A 21956-nucleotide genomic window follows, 5' to 3' on the forward strand; every position below is an offset into this window, starting at 1 on the left:
GGGCAAAAAGGTGGCAGATGGAATACAGTGTTGGGAAATGTATGATAGTGCATTTTGGTAAAAGGAGCAATAGTGCAGACTATTATCTAAATGGGGAGAAAAATCAAACATCAGAGGTTCAGAGGGACTTAGGAGTCCTCGTGCAAGACTCCCAGAAGGTTAATTCACACAATGAGTCTGTGGTAAAGAAGGCAAATGCAACGTTGGCATTTATTTCAAGGGGAATAGATAATAAAAGCAAGAAAATAATGCTGAGCCTTTATAAGACACTAAGCAGGCTGTACTTGGAGTATTGTCCATAATTTTGGGCCCCTTATCTCAGAAAAGATGTGTTGTCATTGGAGAGAGTCCAGAAGAGGTTCATGCGGATGATTCTGGAAATGAAGGGGTTGACATATGAGGAGCGTTTGACAGCTTTGGGCCTGTACTCACTGGAATTTAGAGAAAAGCACAGGGATCTCATGTAACCTACTGAATGTTGAAAGGACTAGATAAGGTGGAGGTGCAGAGAATGTTCCCTCTGGTGGGGGTATCCAGAACTAGAGGTCATATCCTCAAAATTGAGGGGTGACCTTTTAGAACAGAAGGAGGAATTTTTTTTTTAGCCAAAGAGTGCTGAATTTGTGGAACACTCTGCCACAGACTGCGGTGGAGGCCAAGTCCGTGGGTATATTTAAAGCGGGAGTTGATAGATTCCTGATTGGGTGGGGCATCAAGGAACATGGTGAGAAGCCAGTTGTATGGGGTTGAATGGGATCTGGGATCAGCTATGATGAAGTGATGGAGTGGAATCGATGGGCTGAATGGCCTAATTCTGCTTCTAAGTCTTAACTCCGGGGATTTTCACACACAGCAGTCTCTGCAGAGAGTGGTACAATAAACAAAAAAAGAACATCCAGTGGGCAGCAGTTCTGTGGGAAAAATGCCTTGTTACCGAGAGGTCAAATGAGAATGGCCAGGCTAGTTCAAGCTAACAGGGAGACAACAGTTACTCAAATAATTATATATTACAACAGTGGAGTGCAGAAGAGCATCTCTGAACATGACAACCCTCTAAATGGATGAGCTACAGCTGAAGACCATGAACAAACACTTAGTGGCCACTTGATTAAGTACAGGGGGTACCAAATAGCATGCCCGCCGAGTGTACGTGATTAACTCACAATCTGAATACACAGTTTTGTCAGAATATCCCAACAAAGCAAGTACAAACAATATCCATAACAAAATCATTTTCAACAAACCTCGCAGATGCCCTGAGCATCTGTTTAGCTTCAGATTTTGTGCAGTAACTATGAATGCTAATTACTGTGCAATTATCCCCATTTACAGTAAGATTTTAAGGGAAGCCCCTAGGTCTAACAGTTTTGTGCTCACCATGGGGGGCTGTTAGTGCAATTGATTTACAGTGCCAATGATCCCCAATTGGGGGTCGACTGCTGCCGCTGTTTGTAAGTTCTCCCTGTGACCAAGTGTGTTTCTTCGAGGTCCTCCATGTTCCAAAGACCTACGGTTGGTGTTAGGGTTAGTAAATTTTGTGCATATTACGCTGGGACCAGAAAAATCGCAACACTTGCCGTCTACCCCAGCACAAACCTCACTGATTTGAATTGATGCAAATAACGCATTTCACTGTATGCTTCAAAATAAATGTGACAAAGAAAGCTAGTCTTTATCTTTATCATTCACCCACTTACTTGCATGCTTCCCCTACATTTCAACCAACCAGCTAGGAAGTTGCTCCTGTACTTTCATGTAAAATCTCAATGAACTCATTTGCTCACACATATTTCATCTGCACACACAATACACAGCGCAATGCCATCCGTACAGTCTTCCTCAAAAATAAACTCTCCTTTGGCTCTCTGATTGAGAGATGAGCTTCATAGGAAGTAATTGTTCAGAAGGGTGTACTGGTTAGACCCAATGTTCTCTCTAAGCAGTTCATGTGCGCATGCGCACACACCTTCTCCTAATAGCGCATGAAGGAATTTAAACTGCGCAGGAAAGTTTGCCACCCTCTACCTTGATGGCATGTTAAGTATTATTCACGATTGTACACAATCACATTTCCTTTTCTGTTTTCTGATGTGGGAGTTGTTGACAACGTGGAGCTTGTGATGATTTGTCTACAAATTTTAGAGCTGGCTTATATTGTTTTTATCGAAGTAATTGCTCAGTGCATGCATGCTGTCACTGGGCAGAAATTGGCACAGCACAAGATTTTTGTGCACACTGGTCATTACAAATTAGAGGGAACATTGGTTAGATCACACTTGGAATATTGTGTGCTGGCCTCCTCATTATAGGAAGAATGTGGAAGTTTTAGAAAGGAGATTTACCAGGATGCTGCCTGGATTAGAGAGCATATCATATGAGGATAGGTTGAGTGAGCTAAAGCTTTTCTCTTGGGAGTGAAGGAGAATGAGAGGTAACTTGGTAGAGGTGTACAAGATGATAAGAAGCGTAGATCGAATGGGTAGCAGAGGCTTTCCCCCGGGGTAGAAATGGCTAAAATGAGAGGGCATAATTTTGGAGATAATTGGAGGAAAGAATATAGGGGGAAGAGGAGGAGATGTCAGAGGTAAGTTGTTTACAGAGAGAGTAGTGGGTGCGTGGAACGGCCTGCAAGGGTGGTGGTAGAGGTAGATACATTAGGGGCATTTAAGAAACTCTTAAGCAGACACATGGATGAGAGAAAAATGGAGGGTTATGCGGGAGGGAAGGGTTGGATTGATCTTAGAGTAGGTTAGAACATTGACACAACATGGTGGACCAAAGTGCCTGCACTGTGCTGTAACGTTCTACAATCTATGCTGGGCTAAAACGCTGATCAACCCTGACATAATTAATCACACTTACTTAATATTCATTTCAAGGATGTGCAACAGTGGTTATATGAGTACGTCAACATCAACAAATATATTGCATATGTTAAGCACTATTAATATAATAAAATATTACAAAGGATAAAGCTGTAATATTAAAAGAGTCTGATGATTAAGTTGCCTTTTTTCACCTGTCACAATCTCATAGAAGAACATTTCTGTCTTATTTGCATGCTTTTGAAGATTCGCATGACATCTAAAACTTTGACAAACTTCTATAGATGGGTGGTGGAGAGTATATTGACTGGCTGCATCACAGCCTGGTAGGGAAACACCAATGCCCTTGAATGGAAAATCCTACAAAAAGTAGTGGATATAGCCCAGTCCATCAGGGGTAAAGCCCTCCCCACCACTGAGCATATCTACATGGAGCGTTGTCACAGGAAAGCAGCATCCACCATCAGGGACCCCCACCACCCAGGGCATGCTCTCTTCACACTGCTGCCATCAGAAAGAAGCTAGAGGAGCCTCAGGACTCACACTACCAGGTTCAGGAACAGTTACTACCTCTTAACCATCAGGCTCTTGAGCCAAAGGACATAACTTCACTTGCCCCGTCACTGAAATATTTCCAGACCATATGATCATCTCATGTTCTAGATATTTATTGCCTATTTATTTATTTATTATTATTATATCTTCGTTTTTGTGTTTGCACAGCTTGTTGTCTTTTGCACACTAGTTTAATGCATAAGTTAATGCGATCTCTCAGTAATTCTATTGCGCTTATTATTCTATTATGGGCTTATTGTGTATGCCCGCTAGAAAAAGAATCTCCGCGTTGTTTATGGTGACATATATGTACTTTGACAATAAATTCACTTTGAACTTTGAAACAGAGAGTGATAAGGGTCATTTCTAATGTACAATAAAATATCCCAAATAATTCAAAATATTTTCATAAAAGATCATCATCCGAAAATGTGAACTATTTCTATATCCACGGATGCTGGCCAGCCTGTTGAATATCTCCAGCATTTAGTATTTGTAATATAAAATAATTACCATAGTCAAGTATTAAAAATGTAATCAGGGAAACTGGCATTTAATTGACCTGTGCTTAGCAAGGGACAATTACATCATTAGTAGATCGAGAAACACAAAGCAAGTAACTTATTGTCACTTTAAATGAGCCCAGCTGTATTTCAGAAGCAGTGTAATGCATTTTGTGTACTTATGATATAAAGCTTCTGTGATTTACATGGAAAAGAGCCGTGAAAAGTTCATTAGTGTGTTAAAACATCTGATGCAAGTGACTATGGGTTAGCTATAATATTTGAAGGACAGCTATTAATGGAATAGTCTAAATTATACCTTTTCTCTTATTTTACACTCCATCTCACCCCAAAGGAAATGTTACTATTTGACTCAAAATTAACGGATCGGTTAATTTCTAGATCGTTAGATTTCTAGATCCGTTAGATTTCTAGGTCCGTATAAACATTGACTATTCTAGCAGCTCTGTAATGGACAAAATGGTGATGCATGCTGGGAGGTACCCTGCAGAGTCTCCAAAATGACACAAAAAATACAACACAGAAATGGTTATAGCATATGACTGTGGCTAAAAGTGATTTTCAAAAGCACAGCACCATAAAGGATAGTGTAAAGGGTTGAATTTCTAGGCTCTGCTCTTCCCTCATCTCCCAGTTCATACAGCTGTATCATTCTATTACCCTTCTCACTTATTTCCCTGGTCTTCTTCCTCAAGCTGTCTTCTACTTTCCCAGTTCACTTCTGCACTGTCCATCTCTATTATTCTCACAGTTGCAATATTTCTTTTATGTTAAATATTTAGAGATCAGAATCAGAATCACAATCAGGATCAGGTTTATTATCACCGGCCTATGTCATGAAATTTGTAAACTTAGCAGCAGCAGTTCAATGCAATACATAATATAGAAGAGAGAAGAAAATAAATAAATAAACAAGTAAGTAAATCAATTACATATATTGAATAGATTAAAAATCGTGCAAAAAAATAGAAATAATATATATTTAAAAAGTGAGGTAGTGTTCACGGGTTCAATGTCCATTTAGGAATCGGATGGCAGAGGAGAAGAAGCTGTTCCTGAATTGCTGAGTGTGTGCCTTCAGGCTTCTGTACCTCCTACCTGACGGTAACAATGAGAAAAGGGTGCTGGAGGTCCTTAACATTGGATGCTGCCTTTCTGAGACACTGCTCCTTGAAGATGTCCTGGGTGCTTTGTAGGCTAGTACCCAAGATGGAGCTGACTAAATTTACAACCCTCTGCAGCTTCTTTCGGTCCTGTGCAGTTGCCCCCACCCCCCATACCAAACAGTGATGCGGCCTGTCAGAATGCTCTCCACGGTACATCTATAGAAGTTTTTGAGTGTATTTGTTGACACGCCAAATCTCTTCAACTCCTAATGAAGTATAGTTGCTGTCTTGCCTTCTTTATAACTGCATCAATGTGTTGGGACCGGTTTAGGCCCTCAGAGATCTTGACACCCAGGAACTTGAAACTCTCCACTTCTGATCCCTCTACGAGGATTGGTATTTGTTCCTTCGTCTTACCCTCCCTGAAGTCCACAATCAGCTATTTCATCTTACTGATGTTGAGTGCCAGGTTGTTGCTGCAGCACCACTCCACTAGTTGGCATATCTAACTCCTGTACGCTCTCTCATCTCCATCTAAGATTCTACCAACAATGGTTGTATCATCAGCAAATTTATAGCTGGTATTTGAGCTATGCCTAGCCACACAGTCATGGATATAGAGAGAGTAGAGCAGTGGGCTAAGCACACACTCAAGGTGCAAAAGTGTTGATCATCAGCGAGGAGGAGATGTTATCACCAATCTGCACAGATTGTGGTCTTCTGGTTAGGAAGTCGAGGATCCAATTGCAGAGGGAGGTACAGAGGCCTAGGTTCTGTAACTTCTCAATCAGGATTGTGGGAATGATGGTATTAAATATTGAGCTATAGTCAATAAACAGCATCCTGGCATAGGTGTTTATGCTGTCCAGGTGGTCTAAGGCCGTGTGAAGAGCCATTGAGACTGCATTTGCCATTAACCTATTGTGATGATAGGCAACTTGCAATGGGTCCAGGTCCTTGCTGAGGCAGGAGTTCAATCTAGTCATGACCAACCTCTCCAAGCATTTCATCACTGTAGATGTGAGTGCTACCGGGCGATACAGCATGGCAACAGGCCCTTCTGGCCCAATGAGCCACACGACCCAATTACACCCATGTGATTAACTAAGCTACTAACTTTTGAACGTAGGAGGAAACTGGAGCACCCGGAGGAAACCCACACGGTAATGGAGAGATCGTACAGAGAAAGCATCAGAAATGAAACCAGGTTGCTTGTGATGTAATAGTGTTACACTAAACTGCTACCTTACTATGCCACCCCCAAATCTATTAGAGAAGTGTGAAATTTTAAGTAATGGTGTTTTGAAGTTTTGGAGAATGAAGCATCAGAGAAAGTTAAGCGAGTATGTACTGCAGAGTAATAACCAATTAACCTACCCATTGATACATCTTTGGACTGGGGGAGGAAACCAGAGCACCCGGAGGAAACCCACACAGTGACAGAGAGAACACACAAACTCCTTACAGGCAGCGGTGGGAATTGAACCCAGGTCACCTGTACTGCAATGTATTGTGCCAACCACTACGCTACTGTGCCACCAAGATGTACATTCTCACTGCATTTCACAGAAATGAGGCAGAAGTGTATACACAGGAGGAAGAAAACGATATTAGTGTTCCTCAAAAAGACGCATCAAACAATCTGCTGGAGGAACTCAGCATCTGTTGGAGGAAAGGAATTGTTGAGACTTTGTGTAAAAACCCTGCCTCAAATAGGTCGTGCTGATCACCACTCACATCAACAATCAATGCACTTGGAATACTTGTAACACTGCGATCATTTTAAAAAATTATAGTAACTTTAGCTCTATTAATTAGAAAGAACACAATGAAGCAGTTGTGCTGAATCTATCTTATTTAGGAGCCATTGTCATGGAGATTGGAAGCTGCCCAATACTTCGTTCCTGTGGTCACTTTCATCAATGGGAGCTTGGACATGCACATGCATTTTTCAACAGCTAGCACCATCTTCACTTATGGTTCCTCTGGCATGTAGCTTCCAGGCAAAATCCAAGATGACAGGTAAGAAGCAGGGGCATTTAGTCCCATGACTCTGTTTCACCATTGAATGAGACTATCCCTATTTACCAAACTTTGATCCATTTGCCCAGATCCCCTTATAACCATATATATAACCGTACAACAATTACAGCACGGAAACAGGCCATCTCGGCTCTTCTAGTCTGTGCTGATCTCTTACTCTCGCCTAGTCCCACCGACCTGCACTCAGCCCATAACCCTCCATTCCTTTCCTGTCCATATATCTATCTAATTTAACTTTAAACGACAACATCGAACCTGCCCCAACCACTTCTGCTGGAAGCTCATTCCACACAGCTACTACTCTCTGAGTAAAGTTGTTCCCCCTCATGTTACCCCTCAACTTTTGCCCTTTAACTCTCAACTCATGTCCTCTTGTTTGAATCTCCCCCACTCTCAATGGAAAAAGCCTATCTATCTTAACAAAAACAGATCAAACTCCGTGTTATTCTCACCTTTGATCCCAAAAGCAGAAACTGATGTGGTCAAAGATCACGCTCTCTTCTCACTGCTCTTCAGGAGCCTTGGGTCCCAGACCTCTGGGCTCAGGAACAGTTATTACCCTTCAACCATCAGGCTCCTGAACCAGTGTATATAACTTCACTCAAATCTAGTCTGAACTAATTCCACAGTCTATGGACTCACTTTGGAGGACTCTATAACTCAAGTTTGCGGTATTATCTATTTATTTACTTATACTTTTTCTCTTTTGTGTAGTTTCTCTTCTTGTTGTTGGTTGTTTGTCAGTCTACGTTTGTGTTTAGTTTTTCAATGATTCTTATGTATTTTGTTGTTTTATTGTGAATGCCTGCAAGAAAATAAATCTCAAGGTAGAATATGGTAACACAAACACACTTTGATAATAAATTTATTTTAAACTTTGGAAGTTCTCATTATGCAGACCCCTCTGACACAGCAAAAAAACCCACATATATTCCAATACTTCTGAAAACAGTCCTGAAGTAATTGCATACTCCTTTAAGGAGCAAGTTAAAAAATATATACTGTATTATAGCTCAGAGATATAGATCCTGAAAAGAACCCTAATCCTGATCTCTACACACGATGAATATTGAAGATCTATTCTACTGACTGGAAATGTCAACCAGATGTTTGGAAGCCACTTTATGAAACATTAAACAGAGAACCGCCTATCTTCTGAATTTATTGTGGCAACAGTTGGCTCTTAAGAATATAGATACGAGGAATTACCATTCAAAAGCAGATTATACTGCAAACCTATGGGATTTTCTCATGGCCTGCTTGAGAATGGATTCTTATCTGCAGAGAAAATAATGGAACAGCTAAGAAGCAGGGTTTACCCCAAGGCTTTTTAATTGTTTAATGCAAACCATGAAAATCTCTAAAGGGCTATTGGACACAAGGCAATATTTTCCAAAGACAGTGTTTGTTTATGTGAGCCTCAATTTTTAAGTGATCCACTAAAATCTCTCTCTCCCAGTACTTCAGTATATGTCCTGGGATAGAGTTTGTCAAATATGTTCAAGGAAGTTTCCTTAATCAATATGTAGAAGTCCGAACGAGAAGGTGTGTGGTTCTTGATCTGCTATCAGGAAATGAGACAGGCCAGGTGACAGAATGATCACAATGCCTTTGGTTCCAAAATAAATGTGCAAAAATATAGGAAGAGGCGCAGTCGACGTTTCAGGCCGAGACCCTTCGTCAGGTTCCTGACGAAGGGTCTCGGCCTGAAACGTCGACTGCGCCTCTTCCTATAGATGCTGCTTGGCCTGCTGCGTTCACCAGCAACTTTGATGTATGTTGCTTGAATTTCCAGCATCTGCAGAATTCCTGTTGTTTGTGCAAAAATATAGGTCTGGTCCGCGGGTTGAGATTCTAAACAAGGCCAATTTTGATGGTATCAGATATGATCTGGTAGGTGGATTGGGACAGGCTGTTTTCTGGCAAAAGTGTAGTTGGTAAGTGGGAGGCCTTAAAAAGTGACATTTTGAGAGTACAAATTTTGAGAGTATTTTTCAAGAGCTATTGAGATCCTGGTTTAGAAACAAAAGGAGGTGCATAACAGGTATAAGCAGGTAGGAACAAATGAGGTGCTTATGGAGTATATAAGAAATACAAGACCCTATAGACATTACAGAGGAGGAGGTATTTGCTGTCTTGAGGTAAATCAAGCTGGATAAATCCCGAGGGCCTGACAGGCTGTTCCCGCCAATCCTACGGTTGGGGGTGGGTGGCAAATTGCCGGGGCTCTAGCAGAAACATTAAACTTATTCCTAATGACAGGAGAGGCACCACAGAATAGGAGGATAGCCAATATCGTTCTGCTGTTTAAGAAAGGTTCTAACCATAAACCGGGAAATTATAGGCCAGTGAGTCTGACATCGGTAGTGTGAAAGCTATTGGAAGGTATTCTAAGGGACTGAATATACAAGTACTTGAATAGACATTTACTGATTAAGGATAGTCAGCATGGCTTCGTGTGTGGTAGGTCATGTTTAAACAGTCTTATAGAGTTTTTCAAGGAAATTATCAGGAAAATGGATGAAGGCAATGCAGTGGATGTTATCCACATGAACTTTAGCAAGGTATTTGACAAGGTCCCTCGAGGAAGGTTGGTGAAGAAGGCTCAGTTGCTCGGCATTTAAGATGAGGTAGTAAATTGGATTAGACGTTGGCTTTGTGGAAGAAGCCAGAGAGTGGCAGTTGATGGTTGCTTCTCTGACTAGAGGCGTCGGACTAGTGGAGAACTGCAGTGATCAGTGCTGGTTCTGTTGTTGCTTGTCATCTATATCAATGATCTGGATGATAATGTGGTTAATTGGATCAGCCTATTTATGGATGACACCAAGATTGGGGTGTAGTGGACAGTGAGGAAGGCTATCGTGGCTTGCAGAGCGACCTGGATCAGTTGGAAAAACGGGCAGAAAATTGGCAGATGAAATTGAAAGCAGACAAGTATGAGATGTTGCACTTTGGTAGGACCAACCAGGGAAGGTCTTACAAAGTGAATGGTAGGGCACTGAGGAGAGTGGTGGAACATAGGCCGTTTAAATGGTTTCAGCATGGACTAGATGGGCCGATGGGCCTGTTGCTGCGCTGTACTTTTCTATGACTCTGACCCTATTCGACCATACACATGTATATAGTTAAACAAAACATTGTTATTTTGGGGCCAAGTTGAAAAACACAGTACATATTGTCACACACAACACTTAGAAATTATGATCCAGAATATATAGTCATAAGTGGAACTCTGAGGAACATAAACCTTCCTGTAGTCATTGTAGTGCTGTTATCATTAGCATCGTGACCAATAATAACATTTAACACAAGATGAATGCTATCAGAGATGAATACCCGAAGAGTTTGTGTCTGTGCTGTACTGCTAGCTCGGGTAGGGCAAGGAAGAGGAGGGCAGTTGTGATAGGGGACTCGATAGTAAGGGGGTCAGATAGGCGATTCTGTGGACGCAGTCCAGAGACCCGGATGGTAGTTTGCCTCCCTGGTGCCAGGGTCCGGGATATTTCTGATCGTGTTCAAGATATCCTGAAGTGGGAGGGTGAGGAGCCAGAGGTCGTGGTACATATAGGCACCAATGACATAGGTAGGAAAAGGGATGAGGTCCTGAAAGGAGAATATAGGGAGCTAGGAAGGGAGTTGAGAAAAAGGACCGCAAAGGTAGTAATCTCGGGATTACTGCCTGTGCCACGCGACAGTGAGAGTAGGAATGCGATGTGGTGGAGGATAAATGCGTGGCTGAGGGATTGGAGCAGGGGGCAGGGATTCAAGTTTTTGGATCATTGGGACCTCTTTTGGCGCAGGCATGACCTGTACAAAAAGGGCGGGTTACACTTGAATCCTAGGGGGACCAATATCCTGGCAGGGAGATTAGCGAGGGCTACTGAGGTGACTTTAAACTAAATGGTTGGGGGGTGGGAATCAAATTAAAGAGGCTAGGCGTGAGGAGGTTAGTTCACAACAGGGGGATGGGAACCAGTGCAGAGAGACAGAGGGGTGTAAAGTGAGCGTAGAAGCAAAAAGTACAAAGGAGAAAAGTAAAAGTGGCAGGCCGACAAATCCAGGGCAAGCATTAAAAAGGGCCACTTTTCAACATAATTGTATAAGGGCTATGAGAGTTGTAAAAGAGCACCTGAAGGCTTTGTGTGTCAATGCAAGGAGCATTCGTAATAAGGTGGATGAATTGAAAGTGCAGATTGTTATTAATGATTATGATATAGTTGGGATCACAGAGACATGGCTCCAGGGTGACCAGGGATGGGAGCTCAACGTTCAGGGATATTCAATATTCAGGAGGGATAGACATGAAGGAAGGGGAGGTGGGGTGGCGTTGCTGGTTAAAGAAGAGATTAACGCAATAGAAAGGAAGGACATAAGCCGGGAAGATGTGGAATCGATATGGGTAGAGCTGCGTAACACTAAGGGGCAGAAGACGCTGGTGGGAGTTGTGTACAGGCCACCTAACAGTAGTAGTGAGGTCGGAGATGGTATTAAACAGAAAATTAGAAATGTGTGCAATAAAGGAACAGCAGTTATAATGGGTGACTTCAATCTACATGTAGATTGGGTGAACCAAATTGGTAAAGGTGCTGAGGAAGAGGATTTCTTGGAATGTATGCGGGATGGTTTTTTGAACCAACATGTCGAGGAACCAACTAGAGAGCAGGCTATTCTGGACTGGGTTTTGAGCAATGAGGACGGGTTAATTAGCAATCTTGTCGTGAGAGGCCCCTTTGGGTAAGAGTGACCATAATATGGTGGAATTCTTCATTAAGATGGAGAGTGACATAGTTAATTCAGAAACAAAGGTTCTGAACTTAAAGAGGGGTAACTTTGAAGGTATGAGACGTGAATTAGCTAAGATAGACTGGCAAATGACACTTAAAGGATTGATGGTGGATATGCAATGGCAAGCATTTAAAGGTTGCATGGATGAACTACAACAATTGTTCATCCCAGTTTGGCAAAAGAATAAATCAAGGAAGGTAGTGCACCCGTGGCTGACAAGAGAAATTAGGGATAGTATCAATTCCAAAGAAGAAGCATACAAATTAGCCAGAGAAAGTGGCTCACCTGAGGACTGGGAGAAATTCAGAGTTCAGCAGAGGAGGACAAAGGGCTTAATTAGGAAGGGGAAAAAAGATTATGAGAGAAAACTGGCAGGGAACATAAAAACTGACTGTAAAAGCTTTTATAGATATGTAAAAAGGAAAAGACTGGTAAAGACAAATGTAGGTCCCCTACAGACAGAAACAGGTGAATTGATTACGGGGAGCAAGGACATGGCAGACCAACTGAATAATTACATTATTTATGTCCTCCTTAGTGAAGACAGAACCAATCTTCCAGAAATAGTAGGGGACAGAGGGTCCAGTGAGATGGAGGAACTGAGCAAAATACATGTTAGTAGGGAAGTGGTGTTAGGTAAATTGAAGGGATTGAAGGCAGATAAATCCCCAGGGCCAGATGATCTGCATCCTAGAGTGCTTAAGGAAGTAGCCCAAGAAATAGTGGATGCATTAGTGATAATTTTTCAAAACTCGTTAGATTCTGGACTAGTTCCTTCTGGAGGGTGGCTAATGTAACCCCACTTTTTTAAAAAGGAGGGAGAGAGAAACCGGGGAATTATAGACCGGTTAGCCTAACATTGGTGGTGGGGAAACTGCTGGAGTCAATTATCAAAGATGTGATAACAGCACATTTGGAAAGCGGTGAAATCATCGGACAAAGTCAGCATGGATTTGTGAAAGGAAAATCATGTCTGACGAATCTCAGAATTTTTTGAGGATGTAACTAGTGGAGTGGATAGGGGAGAACCAGTGGATGTGGTATATTTGGATTTTCAAAAGGCTTTTGACAAGGTCCCACACAGGAGATTAGTGTGCAAACTTAAAGCACACAGTATTGGGGGTAAGGTATTGATGTGGATGGAGAATTGGTTAGCAGACAGGAAGCAAAGAGTGGGAATAAACGGGACCTTTTCAGAATGGCAGGCGGTGACTAGTGGGGTACCGCAAGGCTCAGTGCTGGGACCCCAGTTGTTTACAATATATATTAATGACTTGGATGAGGGAATTAAATGCAGCATCTCCAAGTTTGCGGATGACACGAAGCTGGGTGGCAGTGTTAGCTGTGAGGAGGATGCTAAGAGGATGCAGGGTGACTTGGATAGGTTGGGTGAGTGGGCAAATTCATGGCAGATGCAATTTAATGTGGATAAATGTGAAGTTATCCACTTTGGTGGCAAAAATAGGAAAACAGATTATTATCTGAATGGTGGCTGATTAGGAAAAGGGGAGGTGCAACGAGACCTGGGTGTCATTATACACCAGTCATTGAAAGTGGGCATGCAGGTACAGCAGGCGGTGAAAAAGGCGAATGGTATGCTGGCATTTATAGCGAGAGGATTCGAGTACAGGAGCAGGGAGGTATGACTGCAGTTGTACAAGGCCTTGGTGAGACCACACCTGGAGTATTGTGTGCAGTTTTGGTCCCCTAATCTGAGGAAAGACATCCTTGCCATAGAGGGAGTACAAAGAAGGTTCACCAGATTGATTCCTGGGATGGCAGGACTTTCATATGAAGAAAGACTGGATGAACTGGGCTTGTACTCGTTGGAATTTAGAAGATTGAGGGGGGATCTGATTGAAACGTATAAAATCCTAAAGGGATTGGACAGGCTAGATGCAGGAAGATTGTTCCCGATGTTGGGGAAGTCCAGAACGAGGGGTCACAGTTTGAGGATAAAGGGGAAGCGTTTTAGGACCGAGATTAGGAAAAACTTCTTCACACAGAGATTGGTGAATCTGTGGAATTCTCTGCCACAGGAAACAGTTGAGGCCAGTTCATTGGCTATATTTAAGAGGGAGTTAGATATGGCCCTTGTGGCTACGGGGATCAGGGGGTATGGAGGGAAGGCTGGGGCGGGGTTCTGAGTTGGATAATCAGCCATGATCATAATAAATGGCGGTGCAGGCTCGAAGGGCCGAATGGCCTACTCCTGCGCCTATTTTCTATGTTTCTATGTTTCCCCATGACTCTATGAATTTAGGCAGACTGATTAAGAGATGTGCACTAGCTGGTAGTCCCAATTCCAATTCTTATAGCTTTCTAAGAATACCACTGGCTCAATATTTAACATTTTGACCAAAATAGGCACCATCACCAATGACAGCACTCTAATTCACAATGACATCTTCATGATCATCATTTTAGTGACGTGTGCCATCAATCTCATTGGTTTGGCCCAACACTGCACTAGCACACCAAACAGTACAACTGACACGTACAATGAGTTCACACTAAGGCGACTATCAATCATCAGAAGTGCCAGAATTATTTATACTTGCTTAATGTAAAAATAAATTCCAACTTTATGAGCAGAGATAAAATGTGTGAATGGGCTCTTTCTTTGTGAACAGAGAACTTGAGTCAACTGAAAATGGAAGACTAATAACATAGCAAGAAATGGCTTAGAGTACTATTTTTATAGGGTGTAAAGTGGCAGAGATTACTTGTACTGCTGGCACTTTTGTGGATCTTATGAGTGAAAATGGAAGGTTTCAACATGATAGTTAAATTTCAAAGAAGGGAGATAATTGTTAGCCCCATAAGTTTGTACCTGACTATAATTCTACGAACAAGGTTTGAGACATGGGTGGCAAGACTACCTCTTACCATCAGTGTGACCCACAACTGACCATCCACACTGACAACAAGAGTTCATTCATTTCTAATAAATGCACAACAAATGTATTTTGCACCAAGGAATTTTTAAAAAATCTGCAGATGCCTGAAATCTGAAACAAAAACAGACTCTGCTAGAAACACCCAGCATGACAAGCAACAGTTATAGAAATATACTGTTGCTGTTTCTAGTTGAAGACTTCATTAATTTAGGGAACAAGAGAAAAACAGTTAGTTTTAAGTTATGGAGGAAGTTTTAAGTTATAGGGATGGATAGATCAAAATAAATACAGTATTTCTAATAAGCTGAAGGCAGGATTATGTGAAGATGAGTTGTAGAGGCCATCAGGTTGATTGGTTAATGCAAGCAGTTGGGTAGAAAATAAACTACATTTATGAAATGAGGGCAGTTAAGGAGAGAAATTACAAAGGTACGGTACATTTACATCTGTGAAATTCAGGACTGTGCAACATGACTAATAGCTCAAGCTGTGGTAATGGGAGAGACAAAAACTGAGTCAATTTCACTGATGGATGATTTACAGAAGAAATGGCCAGTTGTGAAACAGACAGGGAAAGAATATTACCTCCAGTTATGGAATTCAATATTAAGTCTGGAGGATGAAGTATGGTTGTAGTAAGGCCCAGTGCAAGATCGAGGTATAACTTTTCATCTGGTCCAGGCAAGTAGCAACATTCCAAGCTCGGTATCAAATTCTACAATTTCAGGTCATTTGCTTTCATTGTTTGTATCACCAGTGGCCATTTCTCTTCTGTTATCCATCTGTGATAGTGGCTCAGTTTTCCTCTCTCTATTAGCGTAGCCTGAGCTGATGAGCTGGTCTTACATTCCTATATTGCTTCTGCAATCACTTAACTGCTCTTAAGACCATAAGACATTGGAACAGGATCAATCCATCAGCAAATTGAGTTTTCTCCTCCATTTAATCATGGCTGAATTATTACCCCTCTCAATTCCATTCCCCTGCCTTCTCCCATAACCTTTGATGCCCTTACTAATCAAGAACCTATTAAACTCATATATATATATATATATAGATCTCTCTCTCGCTCTCTCTCTCTCTCTCATATATATATATATACACACACACACACACACATATATATATATATATATATATATACACACACACATACATATACACCCAAATACATCTTATTTCTTAACTTTTCAGCAAATTCTCTTTCTAACTGCCCCAACCAAATGACCTTGACTATTTCCGACAAAGGGACTATGACCTAAAGCTCCAGTATACCCTGGATTGAGATATATTGATCCTAAAAATCACCTTGATGTTAATGCTAACTGTGCATAGTCAAAACTCATGGATAAGTTCATTTTCCTTCCCCACCCCCAACTCATCTTGTTTGAAAATGGTTTATAGTTACCTAATTTCCACAGGTATCCCAGTAACTTGCTCACATGGAGACACATGAGACTGCAGGTGCAGCAGTTGGGGTGAAACACAAAAAGGCTGTTAGAACTCAGTGGGTCAGGCAGCACCTATGGATAGATATGGACAGTTGACATTTGGGGTTGGGACCTTTCATCAGGACTTGATCTGAAAAGTCAACTGTCCATTTCCCTCCATAGATGTTGTCTGACCTGCTGAGTTCCTCCAGCCTTTTGTGTATCACTTGTTCACATGGTTATCTTTCAAAAGTAAGGCAGTCACTGTTGTGGTACTCCTGAATATATCTACTGCTATAACTGGTTTTGGTCTTGCTTTATTATTGCCATGTGCACCTGTTCATACAGATCAAATCATTGCACAGTGCACTGAGGTGGAATAAAACAATAACAATGCAGAATTAAGTTTCGAAGCTACCAAAATGAGCAATGCATGCAAACGATGAAGTGCAAGATATTAGAAGGTCAATTATGAGGTGAAGAGACGCATTTAATACAAGAATCACATAACAGTTTGCATAGCACAAACTTCAACCACAAAAAGTAATATTAATTCAGGAATGAACATTATGCTGAAGCCTAATCTTCAGAAATAACACCACGGGATTTTAAACACCCTCTCAAAAGAGCAGATAAAGCCTCACAATTAATAGCTTTCACAGTACAATATCCTTCAGTCATGGAATGAAATGTCAAGCTCACATTTGCACTTCTGTCTCTAGAGTGGAGCTGCAACTGAGATAAATGAGATTTGGGAATACTATAAGATAAGGAACAGCTGCTAATGAGGGACTCCGCACAGCTCAGATCAATACTGTTCAAATCACAAGCAGGCACAATTTACACTTACACTCTGTGGTCACTTTATTAGGTACACCTGTACACCTGCTCATTAAGGTAAATACCTACTCAGTCAGTTATGTGGCAAACATCAGAATGGAGAGAAAATGTGACCTAAGTGACTTTGACCATGGAATGATTGTTGGTGCCAGATGGGGTGGTTAGAGTATCTCAGAAACTGCTGATCTGGAATTTTCATGCACAACAGTCTCCAGAGCAGAGGTTCTCAAGCTGGGCTCGATGGACACCTTAGTTAATGGTAGAAGCCCATGGCATTAAAAAAAGTTTGGAAACCCTTGCTCTAGAATTTGCAGAGAATGGTGTGAAAAAGAAAACAAACCAAAAAAAAAAATGCAGTGAGCGTCAGTTCTGTGGGCAAAAAAAAAATGTTTTATTAATGAAAGAGGTTAGGGGAGAATGGCCAGACTTGTTCAAATTGACAGGAAGGTGACAGGAACTCATATAACCATGTGTTGCAATAGTAGTGGATAGAAGAGCATCTCTGAATGCAAGAGGTACCTAATAAAGTGGCCACTGAATGTCAATTACTGATGGGCAGTGAACTTGCCTGTAGTCATTCTACATTATTCTGAACAACTTATTAAACCTAGTTAAAAAAATCAGATGAGAATCTGCAGCACACAAGCACACTCCAATGTCAAATAGGCTAGTAAACAACACAATGAATATTGCAACAATTCAAAGGGGAACAGCCTTGCCAATTATGGCTGCAACCTGACAACTATTCAGAAATAGAGTAGTTTCCATTGTCATCAAAGGTTGGACTCTTCAAACTCTTTGTACAATGATCAGTTTATAACCAAACGCTTCCCTACCTCTTTGAGTAGTATATAACACAGCTAACACCACCACTGTGCTTGTCATGAGTAGCAGTAACGCACTGAGTGCAATTTCGATGATGGTCCAACTTTTCTTCATTAATTTTGTCGATTTCTCCACGATATCCATCTGGCTTTCCGACTTGCCCATTATGGTCACACTACATGGAAACAGACAGCGAGTGCAGTTAAACAGGCATCGAATACAACACAAGACAGTAACCGCGTCAAACAGAAAAAAATAACTACTTTACATCTGGAATTTCGTCTGATCTTCCATCTTTATGGATAACCCTCGGGGGAAAGAAATCCCACAATTTGTTAAGGGTAGGCGCTGTCTTTCTGACTGATCCACGAATCCGGGTAGCGGGAAAGGACTGCAGATACCGTTAAACGTTACATTCTCGCACACCAGGAGAAGTTAGGAATCCGACCGAATAGGACACACTGCCTAACTTTGGAGAGGAATCTTTGGAGGACAGGATTTTGTGTAAGCCTCAGTGTAGAACAGTCTAAAGGAATACTTCAACTACGAAGTATTTTTCTGCCCAGGTAGGGAAATTTGATCGACGCGTTCGTCCGAGATCGATCCTTCAAAGGTGGGGGGAAACAGGGTGTAAGGACTACGGCACGCATTTCTTCCTGGATTGACGCCACCAGTAATCGCATAGTAGTATAGAAGCAAGGAACGAAAGAGGGGTTAAAAAAAACACTGGCCGTGCTCCAACTCAGGCCCGACGTTTCCACACCGGTCAGTTCCATTTCATTTATTCACTTGTATCGAACCATCCTTCAGCAGCTATGCCGTGCCGTGCCGAGCAAAACCGTGCGCTCGGAGTGATCACTGCAATGCAGTTTCACTAAGTTTTTTTTTAAGGCAAAGGAACGAGCAGCCGACCGATATGCGGCATTTTTAGGGAAGGGGATACAAAACTCATTTTAGAGCGCGGAATGGTGATCAGATGTCCAGGTTGTGTTCATACTAGGGCTTAATTATAGGCGGCGTTTGCGCGCTGAGTCAATTTCCGTCGCGAGTCGCTGAAGAAGAGTAGGGGAATACATTAAGCCCTCCGTTCAAAGAGTAGCAACACGAATCCCTTAAAGCGAGATCCTACCCTTAGATATTATGTTGTAAATGTTACTGCAGGAATATCACAGCATATTTGATTTACTTGAAACGGTAAACTGTCATCCGTTTATCAAGTACATATTAAACTCGGTCCATTTATCCAAGGTCATAAAAGTCAGTTTCTTAATCGTTTCCCCAGTCAAGCTTGCATAAAGAGATCTACTCAATTTTTTTTTTGGTTAAGGGGAAACGTCAATGAATTGGAGGATATTTCAACTCAAGAAATGCAATGTTCACGCCGAAATCCCAGGATGGGATAGGTAATCTCAGATGACAACACCTGAGAAGTGTTGAGGGAATGCTTCACCAGTGGCGGTGCTGTATGAGCTTCCTCCCACGGATGTGAAACGTCGTTTTCTGAGAGTAGTTTTACCCCCTATGCTACGATGTAGAAAACACAATTTATACAAATCTGGTCTCAAGATTATCAAATCATTGTATTTTAAAGGTGTATGAAGATTAAACTTTAACGAAATTACAAGGAAAACTCTTCCATTCCTTGGAGTGTACCAAGAGGTTTTCAACCAAGGTTATGCAGTCAGTTGTCTAGAGTGGGACTTGAAGGTATTCTAAGTACTTGGATAGACAGAGACTAATTTGGGATATTTAGCGTAGGCTTTGTGCCTGGTAAGTCTTGCCTAACCAATCTTAAAGAGTTTTCTGAGGAAGCTACCTGGAAAGTTGATGAAGGCAATGCAGTGGATGTTGTCTACATGGACTTTAGCAAGGACTTCGACGAGGTCCCACACAGAAGGTTGATCAAGAAGGTTCAGTCATCTGATATTCAAGATGAGGTGGTAAACTGGATGAGATATTGCTTCATGGGAGAAGCTAGAGACTGGTAGCAGATGGTTGCATCCCTGACTGGAAGCCCGTGACTAGTGGTGTGCTGCAGGGATCAGTGCTGGGTCTCTTGTTGTTTGTCATCTATATCAATGATCTGGGTGATAATGTAGTAAACTGGATCTGCAAATCAGAAAAGTTCCCTTCAATAATAGGTATTCCACTTTGGATACTGTTGGGGGGAGATGGGGATGACCTACTAGGAAGAAGCCGCAGCTAGTAGGTCTCTGGCTCAGAAAGGAAATTGGGGGAAGAAATGAATTGTAGCAATAGGGAATTTGTTAATTTGGAGAACAGGAGGGAGATTCTGTGGTGAGAATGAGATTCCTGAATGGTTTGCTGCTTCCTAGGTGCCAGAGTTAGGGAAATGCACTTGTGAGACCAGAAGTAGGAAGATCATACAGTTAACATGTGGCTAAGAAGTTGGCACAGGAGGGAGAGCAGCTGATTTTTGGAGCATTGGGCTCTCTTCTAGGGAAGGTGGGAGCTGTAGAGAAGGGATGGTTGTGCCTGAACTGGAGGGGGACTAATATCCTAGCAGGAAGGTTTACTAGTGCAACTCATGAGTTTTAAACTAGAGTTGCAGGAGGATAGGAACCAGAATGCCAGAATAGATAGTGGAGTAGTTGTGGAGAAATATGTTGTTAAGCCCACATACAAGGTCAGGAATCAAAAGGTTGAGCATGGTGCAATTAATCTTCTGAGCTGCATATATTTCAATGCAAGGAGTATTGTAGGAAAGGTGGATGAGCTTAGGGAATGGAATTATAGCACATATAATTATGACATTATAGTTATTAGTGAGACTTGATTGCAGGAGGGGTAGGACTGGCAGCTCAATGTTACAGGGTTCTGTTGTTTTTAGATGTGACAGGGTGGGAGGGATTAAAGGGGGAGGGGGTGGCATTCCCAGTCAGGGAAAATGCCACAGCAATGCTCAGTCAGGACTGGCTGGAGAGCTTGTCTTTTGAGGTGTTATTGGTAGAACTGCGGAATAAGAAAGGTCTGACCACAGTAATGGGATTATATTATAGACCACCCAACAGTCTAAGTTCATCAACAGTTGCAAGAAACATAAAATTCTGATAATAGGTGATTTTAGCTTTCCACTAGAACTTCCATACTTTAAAAGGGCTGGATGCGAAAGAGTTTGCCAGATGTGTTCAAGAAAGTTTCCTTAATCAGTACATAGAAGTCTCAACTAGAGAGAGTGCAATACTAGATCTCCTATTAGGGAATGAGCTGGGGCAGAAGACAGAATTGGGGTAGGGAACACTTTGCATCCAGTCATCATAATGCCCTTAGTTTCAAGCTAATTATAGAAAAAGATAGGTCTGTTCCTCAGGTTGAGATTTTAAATTGGAGAAAGGCTAATTTTGTTGGTATCAGAAAGGATCTGGCAATTGAATTTTCAGTTAATTTTCCCTTTATGCTTTATACTGCCTCACTCAAGGTACTATCCGTTGCTCTTTAGAACCTCATCCACCTAACCACTCTTTAAGGTTAGACCATCATAATGATTTTGGGTATGATTGTTGCATTTAAGTTTGATAGAAACAAAAATTGTACTGCGTTATGAGGAAAATGCCTTAACTTTGAAAACAAAATGTGCTGGAAAAACCCAGTAGACCAGGCAGCATCTCTGGAAAGGGGAACAGGATTAACACTTCAGATTAGTGGAATCGGAAATGGAAAAATTGTGCTTTAAGTTGCAGACGTGTGGACAGGAGACAAACAAAGGGCACACTTGTGTTAGGGTAAAGACTAACTGAATCCAGGTTACATAAATACTGTTAATGCTGTCTGAAAGATGGTGGCGAAGGAAGTTCTGTCTGGAGGAACTCTAAAAATAGAGGAAGATAGATGAGTGCAGAGGAGAGGGAGAGAAGGAGAGTGAGAGGGAGGAAGAGAGAGGGAGAGAAAGAGAGGGGGAATCAAAATTATGCAGAACACAACAGTTGCTGAAAACTTGAAATGAAAGAGATGCTAGACATATTCAGGTAAGGTATCACCTATAAAACAGAGAAAAACTTAGGTAATGTTAAAATCAATAAAATTGCATAAGAATTGGCAGATCTGGTACAAACTAAAGAAGCTGATTGAGAACCAAGCTCGCAGATGCCGGAAGTCTGAATTA

At 41.7% G+C, this 21956-nt stretch overlaps 1 protein-coding gene and 1 long non-coding RNA gene across 6 annotated transcripts in view; one reads left to right on the forward strand and one right to left on the reverse strand.

Moving 5' to 3' along the window:
* mmel1 (membrane metallo-endopeptidase-like 1) overlaps positions 1–21956 on the reverse strand; it is a 144321-nt gene that overhangs the window by 89465 nt on the left and 32900 nt on the right. For 2 of the 5 annotated variants that reach the window (XM_063033039.1, XM_063033035.1), the window contains exons 1-2: positions 18102–18810; positions 17845–18008 (exon numbers count right to left, since the gene is read on the reverse strand). In XM_063033039.1, coding sequence (XP_062889109.1) covers positions 17845–18008; positions 18102–18127 — 190 coding nt within the window. In that variant the 5' untranslated portion in view covers positions 18128–18810. Of the gene's footprint in view, positions 1–17844; positions 18009–18096; positions 18811–21956 lie in introns of those variants that run through there. The other 3 variants (XM_063033037.1, XM_063033038.1, XM_063033036.1) reach the window with 2 other exon arrangements.
* LOC134337792 (uncharacterized) overlaps positions 18285–21956 on the forward strand; it is a 129733-nt gene continuing 126061 nt past the window's right edge. Inside the window, exon 1 of the long non-coding RNA XR_010016069.1 lies at positions 18285–18399. This is a non-coding gene — a long non-coding RNA (uncharacterized LOC134337792). The remainder of the gene's footprint in view (positions 18400–21956) is intronic.

This window comes from Mobula hypostoma, chromosome 25 (genome assembly GCF_963921235.1).
Source record: "Mobula hypostoma chromosome 25, sMobHyp1.1, whole genome shotgun sequence".
NCBI classification, from domain to species: Eukaryota; Metazoa; Chordata; class Chondrichthyes; order Myliobatiformes; family Myliobatidae; genus Mobula; species Mobula hypostoma.